General features: G+C 42.0%; 1 protein-coding gene across 1 annotated transcript; it reads left to right on the top strand.

Annotated features, from left to right (window-relative positions):
- The first annotated feature begins 1526 nt into the window (after nt 1-1526).
- On the top strand, nt 1527-20131 carry PWP1 (PWP1 homolog, endonuclein). Its single transcript, XM_010410486.4, has 16 exons — nt 1527-1626; nt 2274-2335; nt 2417-2475; nt 4790-4947; nt 5381-5466; nt 7000-7096; nt 8654-8764; nt 9508-9638; nt 10204-10277; nt 12384-12480; nt 13361-13422; nt 15179-15290; nt 16591-16681; nt 17060-17181; nt 17662-17767; nt 18480-20131. Exons 1-16 carry the CDS (start codon nt 1527-1529, stop codon nt 18593-18595), a joined length of 1584 nt encoding a protein of 527 aa, XP_010408788.2. The 3' UTR covers nt 18596-20131.
- Nucleotides 20132-20134: the final 3 nt, after the last annotated feature.

Genomic DNA, 20134 nt, shown 5'->3' with positions numbered 1-20134 from the left:
ATTGCTGTGTCTGACTTCTGACTGGGGCCAGGGGAGTGGAGCTGAATCCTTTCGGAAGATCGTTTTTAGGAAAGGCCCAAGGCCAGTCCAGAACAGGCTGTGTCAGGAAAATGTCTGATGACAATTCTTTTATTTCCACAGGATCTGAGCTTGGTCCTCACACCCTTCCTGGGACAGCCATTTGAGTCCTTGTCTGCTGCTGCATATACTTTTCTTCATGGCCATTTCTTCCACCTAGCAGAGATTCAGAGACTGTCAGCTGTACAGCCTCATTCCCAATTAGGAGAGCTCTTTAAGCTCATCCCAAAATTCCTCCAGTGGTGTCAGAATTCCATCCAAATGAAGAAATTAACATCTGCTTTATTTTCTAATCTTCCCAATTCTGCGGCTGAGCCATCTTTGGACACTGAACACCAAGAAGATCATTTTTTATTGGTGTGTTCTGTCCCACAAGCCATGCTGGGTGATTGCTTGGTGTGGGTGTGCTGGGCTGCACTGGATCTTGGCTCTGTCTGCAGGGAGCTTTCTGCCTGGGGCACCACTCTTTCAGCTACATCTCTGTGATTGTCAAGGCACCGTGGAACACTAATATATTTAACAGAATGGTCTTTCTTTGGAAAAAAAAAAACAGTTGCACATCCCCAGCAAGTGTGTGACAGAGAGAGGTATTGGAATCACCCAGCACTTATGGACTGGGTCTCAGAAGAAAAATCATTGCTACTAAGTGCAGTTCTCTAAGCTATAATATCCATCATGCACAATTGCTTCCTATTTCCCTTCCTTCCTCATTTTCCAGCTATATTTTCTTAGGTACTTCTGCTGTTGAGCCTCCCCACAGTGCGCTGCTATCTTGTGATTATTATGTACACGGTGGGACGGAAGGTAGAGCATGTGTGCCCCCTCTGGGTATGGCTTCAGTAAAAACAAGTCTGGCTCCACTTTGTTCTGCAAACCTCCACTCTGTAAATGTATACATCTGAAAAAACCCCCAAACATACCCAGGAACCACAGCCACTGGTAAGTAACCTGGCTTTCTTCCTCTTGGCTGCATAAAACTCCCCTCTGCCTGTCCTTTGAGAATAGCAGCCACTTTCACAAAACTTCCCTCAGAATCTGGAGGAAGACTGACAGTCAAACTGCAGCCGATTCACGCATGGGAGAACAAGGATTTCTTGAACACTGTTAAGAGAAGATGGCCAGCAAAGCAAATACAGCCCAGCAAAAAGGCAAGCATGCCAAAATGCAGGATTGCAGTTAGGACTAGGATGTCCATGTCACAGGGTGCTACAAGGAAGAGCTAGAAGGAAACAACTTTGGCCTTGGTATGTTTATGTCTACATTAGGACAAAACACAGCATACTGGTGAAATGAACGGGGTAGTGAAGAAGTAGTAGTATTTTGACAGATTTTTATTTGTCTCTCATGCCAGAACCACAGAAGAATCAGGATAAAAAATAATGAAAATGCCACAGTGGTGTTGTCTAGTGACATGTGGATGGAGTAACAAGGCCATTTGATCTGCCAAGATGAAGTTCATCTGCCGAGTTGAGAAGCGCTCGTTCCCCTACCTCAGCTTCCCATCCGTGTACTCTGCACTGAATCAAGATTCCAGTGATGGAAACAGCAGTGATTTCTGCATGTTAATAAGAGTACCTTCCTGTACATTCCAGCTGGCATTTTATCCATTTCCTCTGATTTAATGAGTTACCTCGTGTAGGAGGGCAAAAAGCAGCCGCTCCTGAGGAGACGCCGGGCCCTCACGACTCCCTGCACCTCCCTGTTGCCATTGACTCTGCGCACTGGTCTCTTTTCGTTGGATAAGATTTAGGGACCAGTAACAAAAAAGGCCTTCCTAAACTTCTCATTTCGGTGGGTTGCCGCTGGGATATTTCAGTGGAAGTGAACAGCGGGCAGGGCAGGTCTCTCCCAGCGCGTGAGGGAGGCCGTGACCCAGTGCAGGGAGCGGAGGGCTTGAAGGTTGTACTCGGTGATCTCAGAGGCTTTATTCCAACCTAACAGATGCCGCGGTTCTGCGCGAATCCCGGGTACGGGGCGGTGCCAGCGCCCCATCCCCGTGAGGCGACAGCGCCCGGCCCCGCCCCTGCAGGCCCCGCCCCATCCGCGTGGGCTCGCCCCGGCGCCGGGGATGACGTCACGCCGCGGTCCCGCCTCCTCCGCCGCTCCTCGGCGCTGCGGGCGGGCCCTGCTCTCGTGACGTCACTCGGGCGCGCCCCGCCGCTCGCCACGTGTGGCGGGGCGCTGCCGCCATTGAGCTGCCCCGGTGCCCTGCGCCGCCTGGGTGCGGCGCGGCGTGGCCAAGGAGACGCCCGACAAGGTGGGGCCGGGGCTGGGATCGCGCTGAGGGACCCCCGCCCGCCCCCGCAGCCGCCTTCACCCCTCTGTGTCCGCCCCGCAGGTGCAGCTCAGCGAGGAGGAGCTGAAGGGTCTCATCGAGGAGGCTCAGGAAAGGCTGGGGTGAGCCGGGGCAGCGGGAGGGACGCGCCGCGTCTCCGGGCTCTGCTGGTACGCGGCTGGAGCCCCCCGGGCCCGGCCGCTCACAGAGCTGTGGAGGGGAGGGGGCGTCCCGGGCGCGGGGGAAGCGCAGGCCGGGGGCTCCAGGAGCGGCCCGGGGAGCAGCAGCGAGGAGCGGAGACCGGCAGCAGCCAGCACGAGTTCCTCCTGGGACTCCTCCTGGGACTCCTCCTGGGACTCCTCCTGGAGCTCCTCCTGGAGCTCCTCCTGGAGCTCCTCCTGGAGCTCCCCGTGCCGAGGGAGCCTGGCTTCCGGGAGGGTGGGCGGTCCGGGGGGCGAGCGGGGGGAACATCGGATGGAGCCGATCCTGCCGTCGTCGTGGCCATGACAACACGGTTGCGTTCCCATGGGGTTCCTCAGGTGTCAGCTGCGGGCGGTCAGGCTGGAACAGCATTTCGGAGCCTGGCGCTCTCTGGAGCTGCTGTTCCCGCCTACAGTGAGATGAGAATTAAGGCGCTGGGTTTGTACCCGTGGATGCTTTGGAGACGTGGCAAACCGAGATGAGAGTCCCAAACTGACTGGGAAAAGGTGGTGCTGAGGGTGGGACAGGACATTCTAGGTCTGGAGGCCACAGTGGAGATCAGAGTGATGTGGTATTTGTGCTTTGGTAAAAAGGGCAAAACATCACTCAGGGGTGTGTTTATGGTTCACAGGTAAAACTAGAGACATCACAGCTCTCCCCTCAGCACTGAGAGCCCTTAGTTATGTAGCTGTGTTAAGTTTTGTCACTCTGCTTTTAAGAAGAATGTATTTACAAAAACCATAAGTGACATATTCAGGAAAAACGATCTACAGAAGACAAGAAAGAAAGTCTCTCTTTGGTCTAGAAAAAATAAGCGATTGGGATCTCACTTCATCTTCTGGGCTTTTTCTGATAGATCTGTTCATAGATTAAGGCTTCTGAGTGTTTTGGCTGTGTAGGGTGTGTGGTTGTGCCACGGTGTGTGTGGTTGAACAGATGCAACAGGTAGCAGAAAAAGTTTTTGTAGTTGGATGAGTATTATCCACCCCATTTCTGTTGGATGTATCAGTGACACTCTTGCTGAATGGAGTGTATCATCCCAGAATGTATTTTATTCTGTTTTTTTTCTGGTTTTGGTTATTTAATGGTTTGAAAATTATCTTAAACACTTGGAAGATTCTCACTTTATGTTATTTACTTAACTGATTAATGTTCCTGTTTTCTGTGGACTTGTTTCCCCTTTCTATGTGTAAACTTTTGGAGTTTTGAGTGATCTCCTTTCTTTTGCAATTTCAAAAGCATGGAAGGATTTGAGGTGTTGTTTTTTATGCATTCTGTAAAACTTCAGGATGGAAATTTGAAGACCATCTGAAACAACTGATCTATTTATAATTTGCTGTACTTTGTAGAATTTTTTGCAACACTTCACTTTTTTCCCTGTGCAAAGATCACAAATCAAACTTGGATTTAGTTATTTTATTTAATTGTCTTGCTACTTGTCTCTAGTTATGTTGTTAATGTGAAGTGTTTATTTTACTGAGCAAATCAGGAAAATTAGGTTTCTGCTATTTAATTTAGAAACTGTATCTGAGAACTGCCTTGGCTCGTTACCGCTTGGGAATTTTGCGGGCCGAAGGACAGAAATACAGTGTGTTCATGAGGGATGAGTTCCTGTGGAGCATGCTTCCTTGGGACACCTTGGCTCTTTTGTTAGCTTCTCAGCCAGTGCTTAATGTACATTTTTTAATGTCTTGAACTCCTTGCATGCAGAATTGTTGCCACAAAGTTCTGAGTTTTTTTAGATGTTGCATCGTTTACCCCATAAGAATAATTCACAGTATGTCCTTATCTAATGAATTCTACATTATTTTTACTTGACTTAAGTATGGGAAGTATGAGGAAATGAGGTCTTAAAAAGCTTGAAGAAGTGTAGAAATCCTCACATGTGACAGTGCCTGTGAATGAGGGAAAAAAGGAAGGAATGACATGGACACGTGAATGCACAGAAGTGAGGCGGAGAGCATTATATCCACAAAAAACCTGTAAGAGAAAGGGACTTAGACACACCATTTACCTTGTTGAGGAAAACTTATGCCACATTTTGTCACAACAACTTTCAAGGAACAACTTTCTCTGGGTGCCTTGTATTTTGAGAAAAGATACAGAAGGAGTGAATGGATTTGGAAATTTTTGGCGTAAAGACTTGACACCCATGTGAGCAGCTAGAACTGCATGCTGCAGCAGCACTGTGGAAGCATTCTGCGTGTCTTCTCAGGGCTGTGTACCTTTCCACAGGGATGCTGCTGGTGACAGTGGTGAAAGCCAAACAGCACATGACACAAATGCACCCGTTCCTGGCAGCAGCACTAAGTCTTCCCAAAACAATGAGGAGCTGTCTGATCATGAACTGGATGAGTACGATTTGGACAATTACGATGAGGAGGAATACACGGGTAAGAAAAATCTGTGTGTCAGATGTGCAGAGTGTAAGTGAAGAAGCTTTCCACTTCTTGTTGTACTTAAGACCTTAATATCCTAAAGCTAGACAGTGTTAAGTTTCAGATGCTGGAAATTCACAGTTTTAATGATTTGCTTGTCCTATCCTGGGAAGTCATTTAGTGAGGGAAGCAGTTCAGTGTCCCCCTCCCTGACACAAGAACCAAGAGCATGTTGGAAAGGTCACTGTGTCTGCTATAGTGCTGGAGCAGAGCAGCAGAAGTCCCTGAAAGCAATTTATCTTACTGAGGTACTTATGTTTGGAACTTGGAAGTCCATTTAGCTCACTCCTGATATTTTGCTATACAGGTAACACAGGTATTGGTACAGGAGTTTCTAACTTTTCCTGTTACTGACATGTATAAAAAACGTTCTGAAATTCCCATCCAGGTGTTTTAAAACTTGGAGACTCTTTGGCAACTCTGGCAGTATATGGGAGCAATGAAAACGATCCTTACATCACTCTAAAAACCACTGTAAGTACTTAAAGAATGTTAAATACCTTAAAAAGCATAAACTTAAAAATCAGTTAAATTTTCCACTCTGCCTCGAGGTGTGTAAGTGCTTGCAGTCCTTTTTCAAAGGTGTGCCAGATTTTTTATTGGATGGTGCTCTTTTCTTTTAAGGAGTGCTCTTTGTGCAGTTCCTTCTTTCTGTCCCTTTTGCATTTAAGTGGGAGGTTAAGGTGAACTGGCTCCTTTACTTAAACCATGCACTTCTGTACATGGAGAGGTTTTTCACCTGCCTAGTAGGACACAGAAAACACTTGAAGAAATAACAAGTCTCAAGCCACTAGTGGCCAAAATTAGAAAATTTCCCTGATTGCAAGAGTCTTGCACCTTCCACCAGTTTGTGTTAAAAAATCAGGCTAAGTTGGACTCAGGCAATGTGTCAAATTAAGGATTTGGCATGAGGAAATACCCCTCCATTAAGCTTAGATGGACAGCATTTTATATATATGTCCTTATATATATGTATATATAGATATGTGTATATATATATAAAATACTGTGTTGTTGGCTGCTTCTATCTGTATTAGTTTCCACTATGAGATGGGGAGCATCTTTGCAGAAGCTGGGTTTGTAGATATACAGAAAATGAACGCCTTTTTCTCAAGCCCTTCTTCCTATGCTCAAGTTCTTTCCCCAAATTCTGAAAGTTCCTCAGCGTGAATTTTCTGTTGTCTTGGTATTTGCTACTGGAACTGTTGAAGACTAAGTATTGTATAACCTTAAGTTAATTCAGAGAATTGCAGGACTTGATTGAATTCAAATGTTGAAGTATGCTTGAAGTGAATAAAAAAGAAATAAAAAGCTTGCAATGAGAAGTCCGAAAAGTCTTGTATGTGTTGCAGATTGGAAGGATGGTGCTCTGCATAAGATTATTGACTTATGGACAGTTCTTAATTTTTCACTAACAAAAATTCCCAAGTTCCTTCCACTCCTCATTAACAGTGAAAATTAGATGAGAGGTTACATCTGTTCTGGTACAGCTGAATGCCCAGCAGAGCTGTAGGCAGCCCTTTTTGGGAAATATTTTCCAGGAAGTAGACAGTGGAATTATTTCCTGTATGTGAGGAGCAGCTGCAGCATCGTTATTGGGTAAAATGCTGTTATATTATGTAAGTGGTCAAGGCACAGGAGCACAAGGGAAATAACCTTTGTGGGCTCCTGGTGGTGATTTTCTTTTCAGCAATCAGGTGTATCATGATAGCCTTGAAATATGGTTTCATTTTTGATAATTAAACACCTCTACAAATCCACCTAGGTTCACATAAAAGTCCTTCAATCTAATTTAATGACTATTTACTCTCCCCAGGATCAGGTCTGGTTCCTGCCTTTCTCTGTTTAGCACCATAAGATGGTTTTAGGTGGGTGGGCATCGAGGTGTTGGACTTTGAGTGTTCAGTTGTGGTTCAAATTTACTGATTCCACCTTTTGAACATGTGTAGTTTTGGTTTTTTATGTGCAGTGCTTCACGGCCCTTGTCCTCTCCTTTTTGCTGTTCAGGAGCAATATGAACAGGAGGACTTCTTGATTAAGCCCAGTGACAATCTTGTCCTTTGTGGCAGAGTTGATAAAGACTGCTGTAGTTTGGAGGTCCATGGTGAGTAAAATAGGGTTTGTTCTTTACAGTGAACATGGGGAATGTCTTGCCTAGCATGTGCCATGTGGCTGTGTTGAAGAGGGAGTGGGCTGGTTTTGGGAAGGATTTTTCTCCCCTTCTGCCTTGTGTTTTGTCCTTTTCCACGTCATGGTGCTTTAGCTGCTTTCCAGGGCTGCAGTATTTGCTGTGCTGTGCTGTTACTTAGGATAAATAACATATAAAGGATAGCTTGCCTCTTTCAGCCTGCATAGCAAGTCCTTTCCTTATTTCATTTCTTAAAACATTTAGAAAATACTATGGCATTTTTATTCTCTGAACATAACACTCTTCATTCTGGTCTTGCTTTCCATATCCTGCAAGCATCCTCTAGTGGTTTGTTGTTTTGGGGTTTTTTCTTTAGCTTTCTCCTTGCTTCTTTAAATGGGCTTTCCACTGCTAGGACTAGAAGAACCAGCACCCTTACCATCATGGTTTAGAAGAGATAGGGCCTGAATACTGCTTGTTCTAGCCATAGGTTTAATTTTGCTGTGTAAAAGGTTTTCTGTTGCAGCCAATGAATACTACTGAATGTGCTGAAATTACCATCTTTTCTTACTGTGGTTCTTTTTGGGAATGTTTCTGGCTGCTTGTGCTGTGGTCCATGTTTCTGTAGGCAAAGTATTTCATTTTAACCAACCAACATTACCAAAATGTGTGAAAGCATCTCTTCAGATACCAGCATGTGGCATTTTCTGTGTCTGGAGGGGTTTACAAATTTTATTAACTGTAAGTTTATACCCAATATAAACTTACAAAACAATAGCAAAGGCTTCTGCAGTTTCTAAAATTGCGTAACCTTGTCTTAGTTGATTACTAAGACAACTTATTTAACTGGAGACTTCAGTTAGTATCTGAACATCTGTCACATGCACTTAGAAGTAGCATTGTGATTTTGTGTGTGACAGTAAGATGTCATTAAAATAATGAACAGGTTTTCTCTGCTGTCCAATTGGTAAATTATTTTATTATAAGGAGAAAAATAGCTGGCTGCAGGGAATTTGTGTTTAGTATATGGCTGCTTTACCAAACTTTTCCTGTATCTCAGTTACCACCTGCTAAAGGTAAGTCCTTCTGACCTCTTCACCTTCCTCTGGTTTGTCCTTTTATCTTCGTTTTCCCTTCAATTTAATATGGAGTAATTTTTTAAATTGCTAATCCTGTAAAATGAATGTATCCTGATGTAGAAAGTGCTGGATGTGGAGCATGTATTATGAAGAGACCTTACCAACAAAGTGGTTTGGTATGCTGGGGATAAAGTATCGAACCTTTACTGAACTTGTCACTTCTTTAGCTGAAGTACACGGGAGAATGTTTATTTTGTGTAATTCTCTGCAGTATGACATTTGTACCTGGAGGGTCTGGCCTCTGCTGTAAAACTCTGAACACTCTGTGAATTTACCTTCTACATCTCCTTGACAATTTAGTTCTTGCCACAACTGCCTTTTGTAAAGTGACCTGTTTAGAGTTGTTTGCTTTCCCTCTTCACCGATGTCTTGCATAACTTTAATTATTTTTCAGTTTATAATCATGAAGAGGACTCATTTTATGTACATCATGACATTATCTTGCCTGCTTACCCTCTGAGTCTGGAGTGGTTGAATTTTGATCCTAGTCCAGATGAATCAACAGGTAAATTACAAAGGATACTCTAAGTGTCCAGTTAAAGAATTTTTGCTTGAAAAGCATATAAGTGTAATGTTGTCACTAAATAATTTCTTCCTGTGGTACAAAGAGAAATAAAATCAAGATGTTATATCAAGATAATACTGACTTGAGATAACGAAGATGTGAATATTAGGTATTTTTGCTTGGTGATAGTCATCTTAGTCATGCTGCTGTAACATGATTTTACTAAAATACTGTTTTTATTAGAAACAGTTAGCAGACCAGAGCAATCTCTAAAATTGCTTTATTTTCTGTTTGCAAATGAAAGGTTGCTTTTGTTCCATCTCTTTATGTCCAATGCTGTTAATGAAATGTAAACCGTAGCAAAATTTATATATATTTATGTATTTAGTAACATTTTTCCTGTGTTTCACAGACACTTTTTTTTTCCATAGTACAGGGGATGTGGTTTAGTTTTGGTTTGTTTTTTCCTTTAAAAACAAACTAAACATCCAACTTTATACAGCTTATTTGAATAGTTACTTGTACTGAAGGGGAAGGAGAGCAAGCAAATTTTTTTCTGTCAACATCTTCTGTCAGCTGATATTTCTAAGTTGTTCCTTGCCAGTTATAAACATAAATATGTTCAAATAGAAGATTGTGGCACACAAGTTTTACTTAACCAAAGAAATAAGCAACAGCTGGGTTGCCAAATATGCTGTTTCATAACTAAATAAATGTGGTTGCATTTGGGTTTTTGTTTGTAGGAAATTATGTTGCAGTGGGTAACATGACCCCAGTCATTGACATTTGGGACCTTGATGTAGTAGAATCCTTGGAACCAGTCTTTTCTCTTGGAGGCAAGAAAGAGAAAAAGAAGAAAAAGAAAGGAAAGAAAGTAAGTGTTGCAAAATTGTTTACCTGGTGGGATGGAGGAGATTTAGAGCAGGGATAATGCCTTTTTATTCCACCCTACAATATTTGAAATGCTAATTGTTCTCTAAATAACTAAAGCCTGGAATTAAGAGCAGAACAGGAATGGGGTGGTGTCCCAGTAAACTTTGAATCTCAACTATTTAAAATTAGAAGTTGCAGGAACTGCAGTTACAAGGACCCAAAGCTCAGTTAATTGGGAGGAGAGAGAGGGAACTGCCAGGAGTGCTTAGAAAGAAGCTGAAGAAGTTGCACATTAGCTGGAAATAATGAGGTTTCTTTTACTAGCCTGAAGGGAGTAACCAGTTCTGTAAACCCAGCAGCTGGAGCAATCTGCAGACTGGGGTAGGAGGCAGGGTGCAGGTGGTGCAGAGAGAGTTCTCTCAAAACCTGTGTTGCAGCAAGTGAGAGTAATTTAATATGAAGTTGTTTGTGAAGGCTTTAGGGAATTCATACTAATGTGGACTAATGCTTGATTTGCATTGAAGCTGTAATTTTCCAAAGTCTGTTTATGTCATTTGTGTGTACAGAGTTTATCTTCAGAAGGGACTGTGGAAGGACATACTGATGCTGTGCTCGATCTTTCATGGAATAAACAAAGCAGGTAAAAGAATACTTGAATAACAGTGGATATTACAAAATTGCGGTCTTAATTAGGCATACAATTTTCACACAAAATCCAAAAACGTGAAAGCACTGCTGAAATTAATGCATTCTTAAAAATACACCCCTGTTTTTTTCACTAGAGCTCTTGATTTAGAATTTTTTTTTTAAGTACTTGTATATTGCTGCAGGTCACTTTTGATTTGCAGGTTGTCCAGATGAAGGCAGGGCAAAGGTGGGTGTGAACCATTTGATAAATTGTCTGCTTTTCACTTGTTCAAACTGGAGAAGCAGAAGGGCTGCCCTGAGCTATGCTGATCTGCCAGTGGCCTAAACCACCTTTCAACAGAGACAAGTTATAGAAGGAAGTCCTTGCTATTCTGTTTTTTTTCCTTCTGGCTTTTGCCCCAAAGCTGTGAACAGAAAAGAGAGTGTAAAAGCCCTAATAGCACAGTTACAGAAATGCCTCAAGCCTCTAGGCAGAGAAATTCCCTGTGGCCTGAATGAACTAGAAATGAAGTGCTGCTATTGAAGCAAGACAAGGCTGGCCCATCTTGGGGCAGAGGTCAAGGACAATGTGCTGACTGAAGTAAAGATGCTGCTGGTTTTTTAGCACTTAAGTGGTTGTTAACAGTTCATCTGTCAGAGGATCCTCAGCAGGGGTCTTGAAACTGCTTCAGTCAGACACAGGCTGGTTTGTTTTTTTTTTAATTTATTTTCCTGCTGTCATAAGTGCCTCTGCCTTTGAAGAGGTACACAGTCAACTGCATATTCTGATGAGCAGGTGTGAGCCTTCACTTGTAATGCTTTCTTATCTAGATACTGATGAAAAAAACACCCACACAGATCTCAGTAAATGTATATAAATTGCACTCTTAATTTACAGGGTAGTGTCTGTTGTTTTTAAATTACACAGATATGCACAGAGTGTGCACAGTGATCTGTCCATCACTCTTCCAAAAGAGTAGCTTTCATGTACCTAGGAATGGTTGTCTGGTGATAATATAGAGACAAGTATTAAAAAAAAAATATGGCTTCAATAGTTCAAAATGCATAATTCTGTAATGTGCTGAGTTACAAATTCATTGGTACTGGTAGATCTTTCAGGAAATTAAACCAGCCCTGAAGTGGGCAGCTTATGGACAAAACAAGGAACTCTTTGGAGCAGCTTATATATAAAATGTTTTATTGTTGTTTCTTTCTCTTAAGCAAGGCATGTTGTGACAGCTCTCTACAAATAACCTTCTGCCTTTAGGTCACAATGGTGTTACTGTGAAATGTTCTTACAGCCTTCACTATGCATTTTCTTAACTTTCCCTTGTAACGTTGCTTGGGAAAACAGCATTTCCAGGAGAATGTTAACTCTTTCAGTCAGAAACACTTGGTTAATATAAAAAGGGGAGGGGGGAGCAGTTTCAATCAGAAACAACATGTTGAGGTAATAAATCTGATTTTAAGAGTAGTGAAGTGATTGTAGGAATTGAAATGTGTGTTTTACAGGCATTTGGGGACCTTTTTTTGGTTTTTTTTCTGATCAAAGTTTTAAGCTGTGTTTATTGTTCTTAGCATAATTGGTCAAATTTAAGTTGAAATGTGGGGTTTGTAAACTAACTGAAATTTAGTGGTTACTTTCAGCAGTCCACAAAGGGCGTAGTGTTGGGTCTTCAGTAGGTGTATAAACAGATATTAGAGCGCAAAATATTTCACAAACAGGTTTGTCAGGCTCTTGGCTGCTTGCATATGCAAACAGAATGAAGTAGCATAGGTAATGTTTAAAAATACTATTTCATGTCAAAGGAAAGAATGTGCTTCAAAGCCTTTATTGCTTTGTTTTGTTAGAGAAATTTTCGAGTAAATGGTATTTTAAGTAATGCCAGGGGAAATAGAAGCAGAACTGTCATTGTTGTAAGTGTTCTACTAATGTAATGTAGCCTATTTGTAATCTTTACTTATAATTTAGAATTGCCTTCAGGGAGTTATCCCTCAGGCTTGAGAGAAATAATCTATAGACCACAGTGTACTTGTTCTCAGAATTGGGCTCTGTGTGTATTTTGGATTTTTGTATCTGTAGAAAGAGTTTTAAAACTGATTTTTGATCCATTCTCAGGAACGTTTTAGCAAGTGCCTCTGCTGACAACACAGTGATTTTGTGGGATATGGCTGTGGGTAAGCCAGCAGCCAGCCTGACACTACATACAGACAAGGTATGGAATAATTCCTGTGTTTCTTCCACTGTAGAATACAGAGAAAAATGTAACTGCAGTTTTTCATTAGCTGCTTGGTAGTGAACCCTCAGAACAACAATGCTCTAATTTTCTAACTGTGCAGAATTGTTTGAATTTATGAATTAGTTGCTTTTGCAAACAGCACTGTATTTGCTTTTAAAAATGTTATTTAATTTATCTTTTAGAAAGTTAACAAATATTTGTTACAGTTTTCAAAATACCTTTTGTGTGACAGCCCTAATGGTGGGGAATACAGTATTTCTGGTATAAGCTGCAAAAATAGATGTCTGAGCATAGGTCAAACTGTAGCTCTCTCTTAAGGGAACAATGAGTGTCAGTTACAGTTTGTTCTAGGTGAAAAAGGTTTAAAATAAATGATACTAAAATACCATAGTGATGGGTACTTCAGAAATGAATTAATCTCAAATTAATCTCAGTAATTAAAATGTGAAAGCTAGTTACAGCTGTAACCTTATTTTGCTGCTAACAAAGTCACTGCCCTTGACAAACTCCTGATTTTCATTTTTTAACATCTGCTTTTTTCCCCAAACGGGAAGCAGATAATCTTTTACCTCCTCCAGCTTTTTTTTTTAAATTATTATTAATATCTAGGGCAGAAAGGGGGCATGGGGGTCTGTTCAGTCAAATTATATTGGAAAATATCTTGTTTTCACGAGGTGGGGTTATTTGAAGTAATGTGCATCTCTTGTGCTGTTTTTTGAGCAATCTCAGCATCAAGTAGCTTAATAAGAGGGTTTTTTGGGGAGGACTGTGTGCTGGCTTGGGGGAGGGGATGGTTGTGCTTTGCTCCAAGAAAGTTCCTGTCTATGTGTGTTATATAAAATCTTGCATTATCTAGGTGCAGACATTGCAATTCCACCCGTTTGAAGCCCAGACCCTCGTTTCTGGATCGTTCGATAAGTATGTCAGGGTAATGTTTTCACACGTTGCACTTAGGGAGGCTATTCCTATTCAGTTAAGCCTTGTGTTTTCTTTCTTTTTTTTTATTTTTTATAACTCTGCCAGTTTGAATAATGCTGTTATTTTTTTCCAGCAAGGAAGCCAGGTTGGTATGTGGCCAGGATGTGGTTTTCCTTACCTCTTTTTCAGAGGCAGCAAATGCTTTAACCATCTGGACTGACATTTTCTGTGCCAGGTGTCTGCTTGCTCCAAACCGAATTTATTTCTTAATTTGGCCTTATGGCATTTCCTTCATTGGGAATGTGTCACTGTTTATTCCTGTGAAAATTTGCCCAGGTTTTGCCAGCCAGTAAGGCCAGGGTGGAGGCATGAGGCACATTAAAATCCCAGTTCTCTCCTTCCAGCCTCTATAGGCACAGCCACAGTGTAATGGGCTGTCTCCTGTGATTGCAGCCTGGAGATGCTGGGAAATGGTTTGTGTCTGCACACTTGGACTACTCTGTAGCTGCCAGTTCTTGTAAGTCCTGCCAGCCAGAAAACTTCCTCTCTGTTCTCCCATCTCAATGGGATAACTTTAAAATTTTGTTCTATCACCATGATTTTCTTACGTTGATTTTTTAATTCTGCTTTTAATGCTTTGTCCTTATGTTAAAATAATTCAGAGACTTGCCAGTCTTTAGCCAAGCCTTCGAGTTCTCTGGCTTCTGTTACGCTCTTGCTGCATCTGCTGCAGTGGAAGTATTGCAGGAGGACCTTTTGCTGTTGTTAGGAAGCTGCTTCTGTCTTTTTCCTGCCTCTCAACTTCCTTTGATAAAAGGAAGCATTAAGTCCAAACAGTAACCAGCTGCTGATCGTTTTTGCTGCCCCTTCGGTACCATGGACACTTCTAAACCACTGCGCTATCCATAAACTAATAGACTGCCCTTGTGGATTTTTCCTGCAAAGCCTTGCAGGACCACAGGCAATTCAGTGAACATTGGGAGATGTCTTCGTAGGCTGAAAATCAGACTGTTAAAGAAACTGCTGTGTGTAAAATGTCTGGTAAAAGAGCTGGGAAACCTCCATCACATTTAATTATAGGATAGAGTGGGAGGGGGTTACACTGAGGACGTTGATTGTGGTGAGATGGTGCTGGAGTGACATGACCACTCCTCCCTTGCATTTCCACCCAAGAGGTTTTTGAACTGGGACAGATTCTGCAGCCACCCAGCTGAGCACGTGCCTGTAAAGAATCCCAGAGGATCCACTAACTCCCATCCACTCTTTCTCCATTGTGGAGTGTTTCTCTTAACTATTTGTAAAGATTGTTGGGTTTTTAAAAATTATTTCTTTTTATTAAGCATATTTGAAAATGTATGAATATCTATGACAAAATTATTTCCTAATTAGTGCATCATTACATGACTTCACTGAAGTCTGTTCATAATTAAATTATATATTTGCATAATTATGGTCTGCTATGTGATAAGTATCTTACGTATTGAGTAAATTCAAGCTCTGCTTAGTTTCAATAGAGCGGCTGTTGGTAACCAAGATGAAACTCTGAAGCATATGGAAAAATCCCATGCTTATCTGCAAGATTTTAATCTGTTACTGAATTGGAAGACTAAGTAGTGAAGTTGTTTCCATTTAATATTTTAATTATAGTTTACATGGAGCTTCTGTAGATGCCAGTGGGAAAACAAACTATGCCATAAAGTGTTCTGCCCTGATTTTTTTTTTTTTAAATTTTATTTCCTGTCCCTTTGTCCCCTAGATCAGCAGTGCTGTACGACTGCAGAAATCCCCAGGAGAGCCATCGAGTGTGGCGCTTTAGTGGTCAGGTTGAGAGAGTAATTTGGAATCATTTTTCACCTTGTCATTTCTTGGTGAGCACGTGCTTTTCTGCTCTGGTTGATTGTTGCCATGTCATTTAACGTGTATTTTAGTGTTCATAATGTTTCTGGATCAGAATGGAGCCGATGGACATTTGGATGGTTTGTGTTGCTTATGATAAAAATGTGGTCTGGGGGAGGATGTTTTTAGGTATTTCTTTCAGTATCTCTAGACCAGCTACTTGGCATCTTCACTGTGACAGTAGAAAAGCTATTGATGCTGGTGCTTTTTCACTTCAGAGGTGGCATCTTAGTCATGTTGTTACAGTGTTCAGTGGCTCGGATATATTTTCCTTTGCATAGTTGCTGTTGTGTTTCATGTAATGAAGCAATTGCAGGTGAGAAGTAGCTCATTAGAACGGCGATCCTGAATATTAATTCAGTGTTTCAAGTCAGCGCTAGAGGGCACTGTCCTCCCGGCTGGTACAGAGCGATCCACTCCTTTAGGCCGGAAAAGTCCTCTGAGATCGCGTCTAAATGTTAACCCAGAACTGCCAAGTCCACCACTAAACCATGTCCATAAGTGCCTCATATGCATGGCTTTTAAATACCTCCAGGGGTGGGGATTCCACCACTTCCCTGAACAGTGCTTGACGACCCTTTCAGTAAAGACATTTTTGCTAATGTCCAATCTAAACTACCCTGGTGCACCTTGAGGCCATGTTCTCTTGTCCTATTGCTTGCTACCTGGGAGAAGAGACCAACAGCCACTGAGAGTATAAAGTAAAAATATCTTGGTTTTACTGAGTTTCTTATAATAAAACTTTTTAACAGCGTTTAAAAACAAATCTTCTCTATTATCTCAGTGGCTGTAGAGTTCTCTGTTGCTGTGTGCACACAGCCAACAGAAGTGGCTGCTCAGCTCTGTTGGGTTTATGATGTGGAGCTCTCCGGTATAATCACACTTAGCTTTGCACAGAACTATTATGCAGCCAGCGATGGCTCCAAAAGCTTTGAACTGACAGTGAAGAGACTGAAGGCTCTGCATTTCATTGCCTGACCTGAGGGCCAAGCTTAGTGGGGCAACTCTCTTCAAAATACACTTTAAGAAATTTGCATGGGATTAAGACTTCATGTCATCAGCGCAGCATAATTGAGGTTCACAGAACAGCTTGGGCACCAGCTGGGTGGAGTCTGACTTTGGGAGGCAGGCCTGGGAACAGTGTAACATGTCCTAGGGAGAAGCATCTGCCTCAGATCACAGGGATTTACCAGAGGGTGGGTGTTACTTCATTGGAGTTTTTCCCCAAGCGAGTGACTGTGGCTGTTTGTTTTTTAAATGTGGTTTCCTTAGGCAAGCACAGACGATGGCTTTGTGTACTGCCTGGATGCTCGCTCTGATAAGCCCCTGTTTACTCTGAAAGCTCACGATGAAGAGGTGTCAGGTAAATTGCCTGTGTGTCCTTCTGTGTCCTGTTTGTCCCCAGTGGGCAAGGCACCTCTGAAGGATGCCTTAAGTCAGTAGGACTGAGGTGGTAGTGATTCCTTGTTTAACAAGTAAGTTGTGCATACTAATTGTGGTATCTGGCATGTGAAGCAAATCTCTGCTGAGGGGATTGGGAGGCGAAATAGGCCTGCATGGTTCCCTTGGCTCTCACTACAGGGACCAGTGGCAGCATGGAACTTTCATTAATGTTTTACTCCTTTGTTCTGGAATGGAGTTTAGTGTGAGGAGAATACTGGGGTTGTTCTCATGTCTTCACTTCAAAATGTATCCTTGTCTCTGTGAAATGGGGATTGCTGTTGCTCTCTTCATCTTCCAGGGCTACAACTAAGCAGTCAGATAAAAGGGTGCCTTGTGACATCATCTGCTGACAAATATGTGAAAATTTGGGATATCCTGGGAGACAGACCAAGTTTAGTCCATTCCAGGGATATGAAAATGGTATAGTAATTTTTATTTCTTGATTCTAAAAAGTTTTATATATAAACTATGTCTGCTTATTCTTTTTCTGTCTAGTTTGAATCTTGTTTTACTTAACGTCTCATAGGGAAAAATTAATAACATCTGTATATTCTGGCTAAATCATTCTCATTATAGTGCAATATTCCACATGGAATTGGCAGACTGCTTCCAAGCCTCAGACCCAAATTCCAGATACAATGCTCTGAGTAGAACTATGGCTGCATCAGCTTGCATCTATGACATTCAAGACAAAGATGTGATTAACTGTTCCTAATTAGTAGCTCTTGACTTTCATTTTGTGTCTTTACAAAAGAAGTTTTAGAAACCTAGGATTACACTTGTTAAAACTTGCTTGGTGAAAGTATTTTCAGGTGACAAATTCATTTGAGAATTTAAAAAAAAATTCTCTTCTTTCTCTTTCTTTCTTTCTTTCTTTCTTCCTTTCTCCCACCGTGCCAGGGAGTTCTCTTCTGTGCAGCTTGCTGCCCTGACTTCCCGTTTGTGTTTGCCTTTGGAGGAGAGCGGGAAGGGCTGCGTGTTTGGGATATAAGCAAGATCTCTGCAGGTAATGTTCTCATTTCTTTGAACGTTGTGGTTCTCCCCTTGCTTGCAGGGTGTATTTGTATTCAGTAATGTATTGTGACTCTGACAGAAAACTGTAGGTTAGTATTTTTCAATACTCCAAGACTGGCTGTATGGTCACATTTTCAGCTTCAAAAAATGTGGAGTTTTTTTAAATTGGAGAACTGCATGACATGATTTAACACCTGATTTCTTATAATACCTATGTTTTATTTTTTCATAATGTCCCTGGTGTGATATGGTATCATATTTTTTGAGTACTTACGGGAAGAAAAGTGAGCACTGGTTTTGGTCTAACTGATTTTGATTGATACCTGTAACTAAGCAGCATGATTTTTTGGAGAAGGCTTTTAAGAGCCTGTTGGGAACCAGAGACTAAAACCAGAAATAAATTATTTAAATTCAATGATGTGCTCTTCAAACCTCATCAATTTTACAGTACTTAGGTACAGGAATGATGCAGAGGGAAACCTCTAGATGCTCTGGGGGAAAAATAACAGGGCTTGTAATTGAAGTCTCATAGGCAAGCAATTGTTCTAACCTTTAAGCTTCAACTCCTTACTTGGGGTAAGGGGAAAAGCTTTGAAACCACACCAGGTTAGGCTTTCCATCCCATGGTGCTCACCAGGCTGTACCTGCTGTACTCCTCTTTCCCCTGGGAGAGTGATATGTAAGCAATCCCGTTTGTGTTGCAGTGAATGAAGTTTTTGGAAACAGAGAGAGGCTCATCCTGGCTACTGCAAACTCTGTGGCTTCCAGCTCCAGGGCCGGCAGTAGCAGCAACGATTTGGAGACAGCAATGGAATCATGATGGACCAAACATCAGCAAATCAAAGTAATTAATGGGACTACAACTAATGTGTGTTGTACAAAGGCCCCTGCTTGGTGAGAGTTCATGGAAATTACTCTGGTGTCTTGCAGTCTGCAGGCTTCTTCATCTCAGAAGAAGATGGTGGTGTGGTTAAGCTCTAAGCGCCTGCCTCTATTACCAGCTCTGAAAGATTAAAGCACTTGCTTTAGCCTGAGAGAATGATCCCTGAAACAGGGGCTACCATATGTAAAGCAGATACATAAAATGAAACAGTCACTAGAAAAGCATTCTGTGAGTACAGAAGTTTGATGAATCCTGCAGACAGTTTTGTCTTTCACCTTCCAAGGGCATAAGGAAAAATATTTCACACAACAGTTGTGTAATAAATAAACAAAACCTGAGTTGAATTCGATTACAAGTGTAAATAGATAATTTATCCTTCATTTGATGCTAGGTTTACAGATTTTAAAATATCTTCCATGTAACTTTTTAAGAGTAGTTCTCAGGCAGTAAGTTGGAGTCTCCAAGCAGCATCCTGGAATGTATTTCTAACACTGATGTCACCAATATCAAACCAGAAATACCCTGGCTCTATCCCACAAGGACTGGGGGTTTCTTTTTCCAGGTTCCACAGCACCTGAAGCTTAGTGATGTTGCACATAGTATTGGGTTTTTCTTCACACTCCAGACGTGTTTCAAGAGAATTTGAACTGAAATAAGGAGCTGCTACTCAAGATGAGCGGCTGTCAAGATACAAAGTGAGGGTTGGGATCGCAGCTGGTCCCTGTTACTGGTGAAAAGCTGTGTTATGTTCTTAACTCTGCCCAGGCATTTCTGCCTGACACCTGAAGGCACAGAGGAACATAGTGAGTATCAAACCACCAACTTAAACGCTCTGTTTCCAGAATCACAAGCCTAATCAAGGGATGTGACTGAAACAGTTTCCTTGCGTTTATCATGTAACACCCACCTGCTTTACCTCAGGAACTTAATTGATGCTCTTACCTTCCCTTGAGCACTTGCCCTCTGCACACACTGAAGGTGTCTGCAGAGTGTTCCTGCTGCAAAAACACCCTGGGTATTAAATCCACTGATCCCAAAGCAGCTGTAGGATCATACTCATGGCTGCCAAGCTCTTCCCACTGCTTTCCACCCTAACTCACTGTAGTTCATTCTGGTGAGGTAAAGCAGGTACATTGTATCCCTACAAACTGCAGATGGGGAAAAGGCAGGTCTGTAACTTTCATTCCTTGCCCTTGAGGGCAATTGGCTTCTTCTAAAGCTACTTCAGCTGTTTCTAGTCTGGTGAAGGTGTTCAGCATGGCTCTGCAGGAACCAAGAATACTCTGGATGTGTTGGGATTCCTGCTTCCATCCTGTCTCTGCCAAGCAGTAGTGAATGATGTGGGGCCAACAAATGAACAAATGCTTTGGTAAAGCTTGTGTAAGTACCAGAACCACCTCTGTTCAACTGCTCTCCATTGAAAATCTTCCCAGTTTTTCATAGCTTTAATTTTAAATAAATGCTTTGTGTTAAGCT

The sequence above is a fragment of the Corvus cornix genome, chromosome 1A (genome assembly GCF_000738735.6).
Source record: "Corvus cornix cornix isolate S_Up_H32 chromosome 1A, ASM73873v5, whole genome shotgun sequence".
Classification (NCBI taxonomy): Eukaryota; Metazoa; Chordata; class Aves; order Passeriformes; family Corvidae; genus Corvus; species Corvus cornix.
This window is presented reverse-complemented; position numbering and strand designations above follow the sequence as displayed.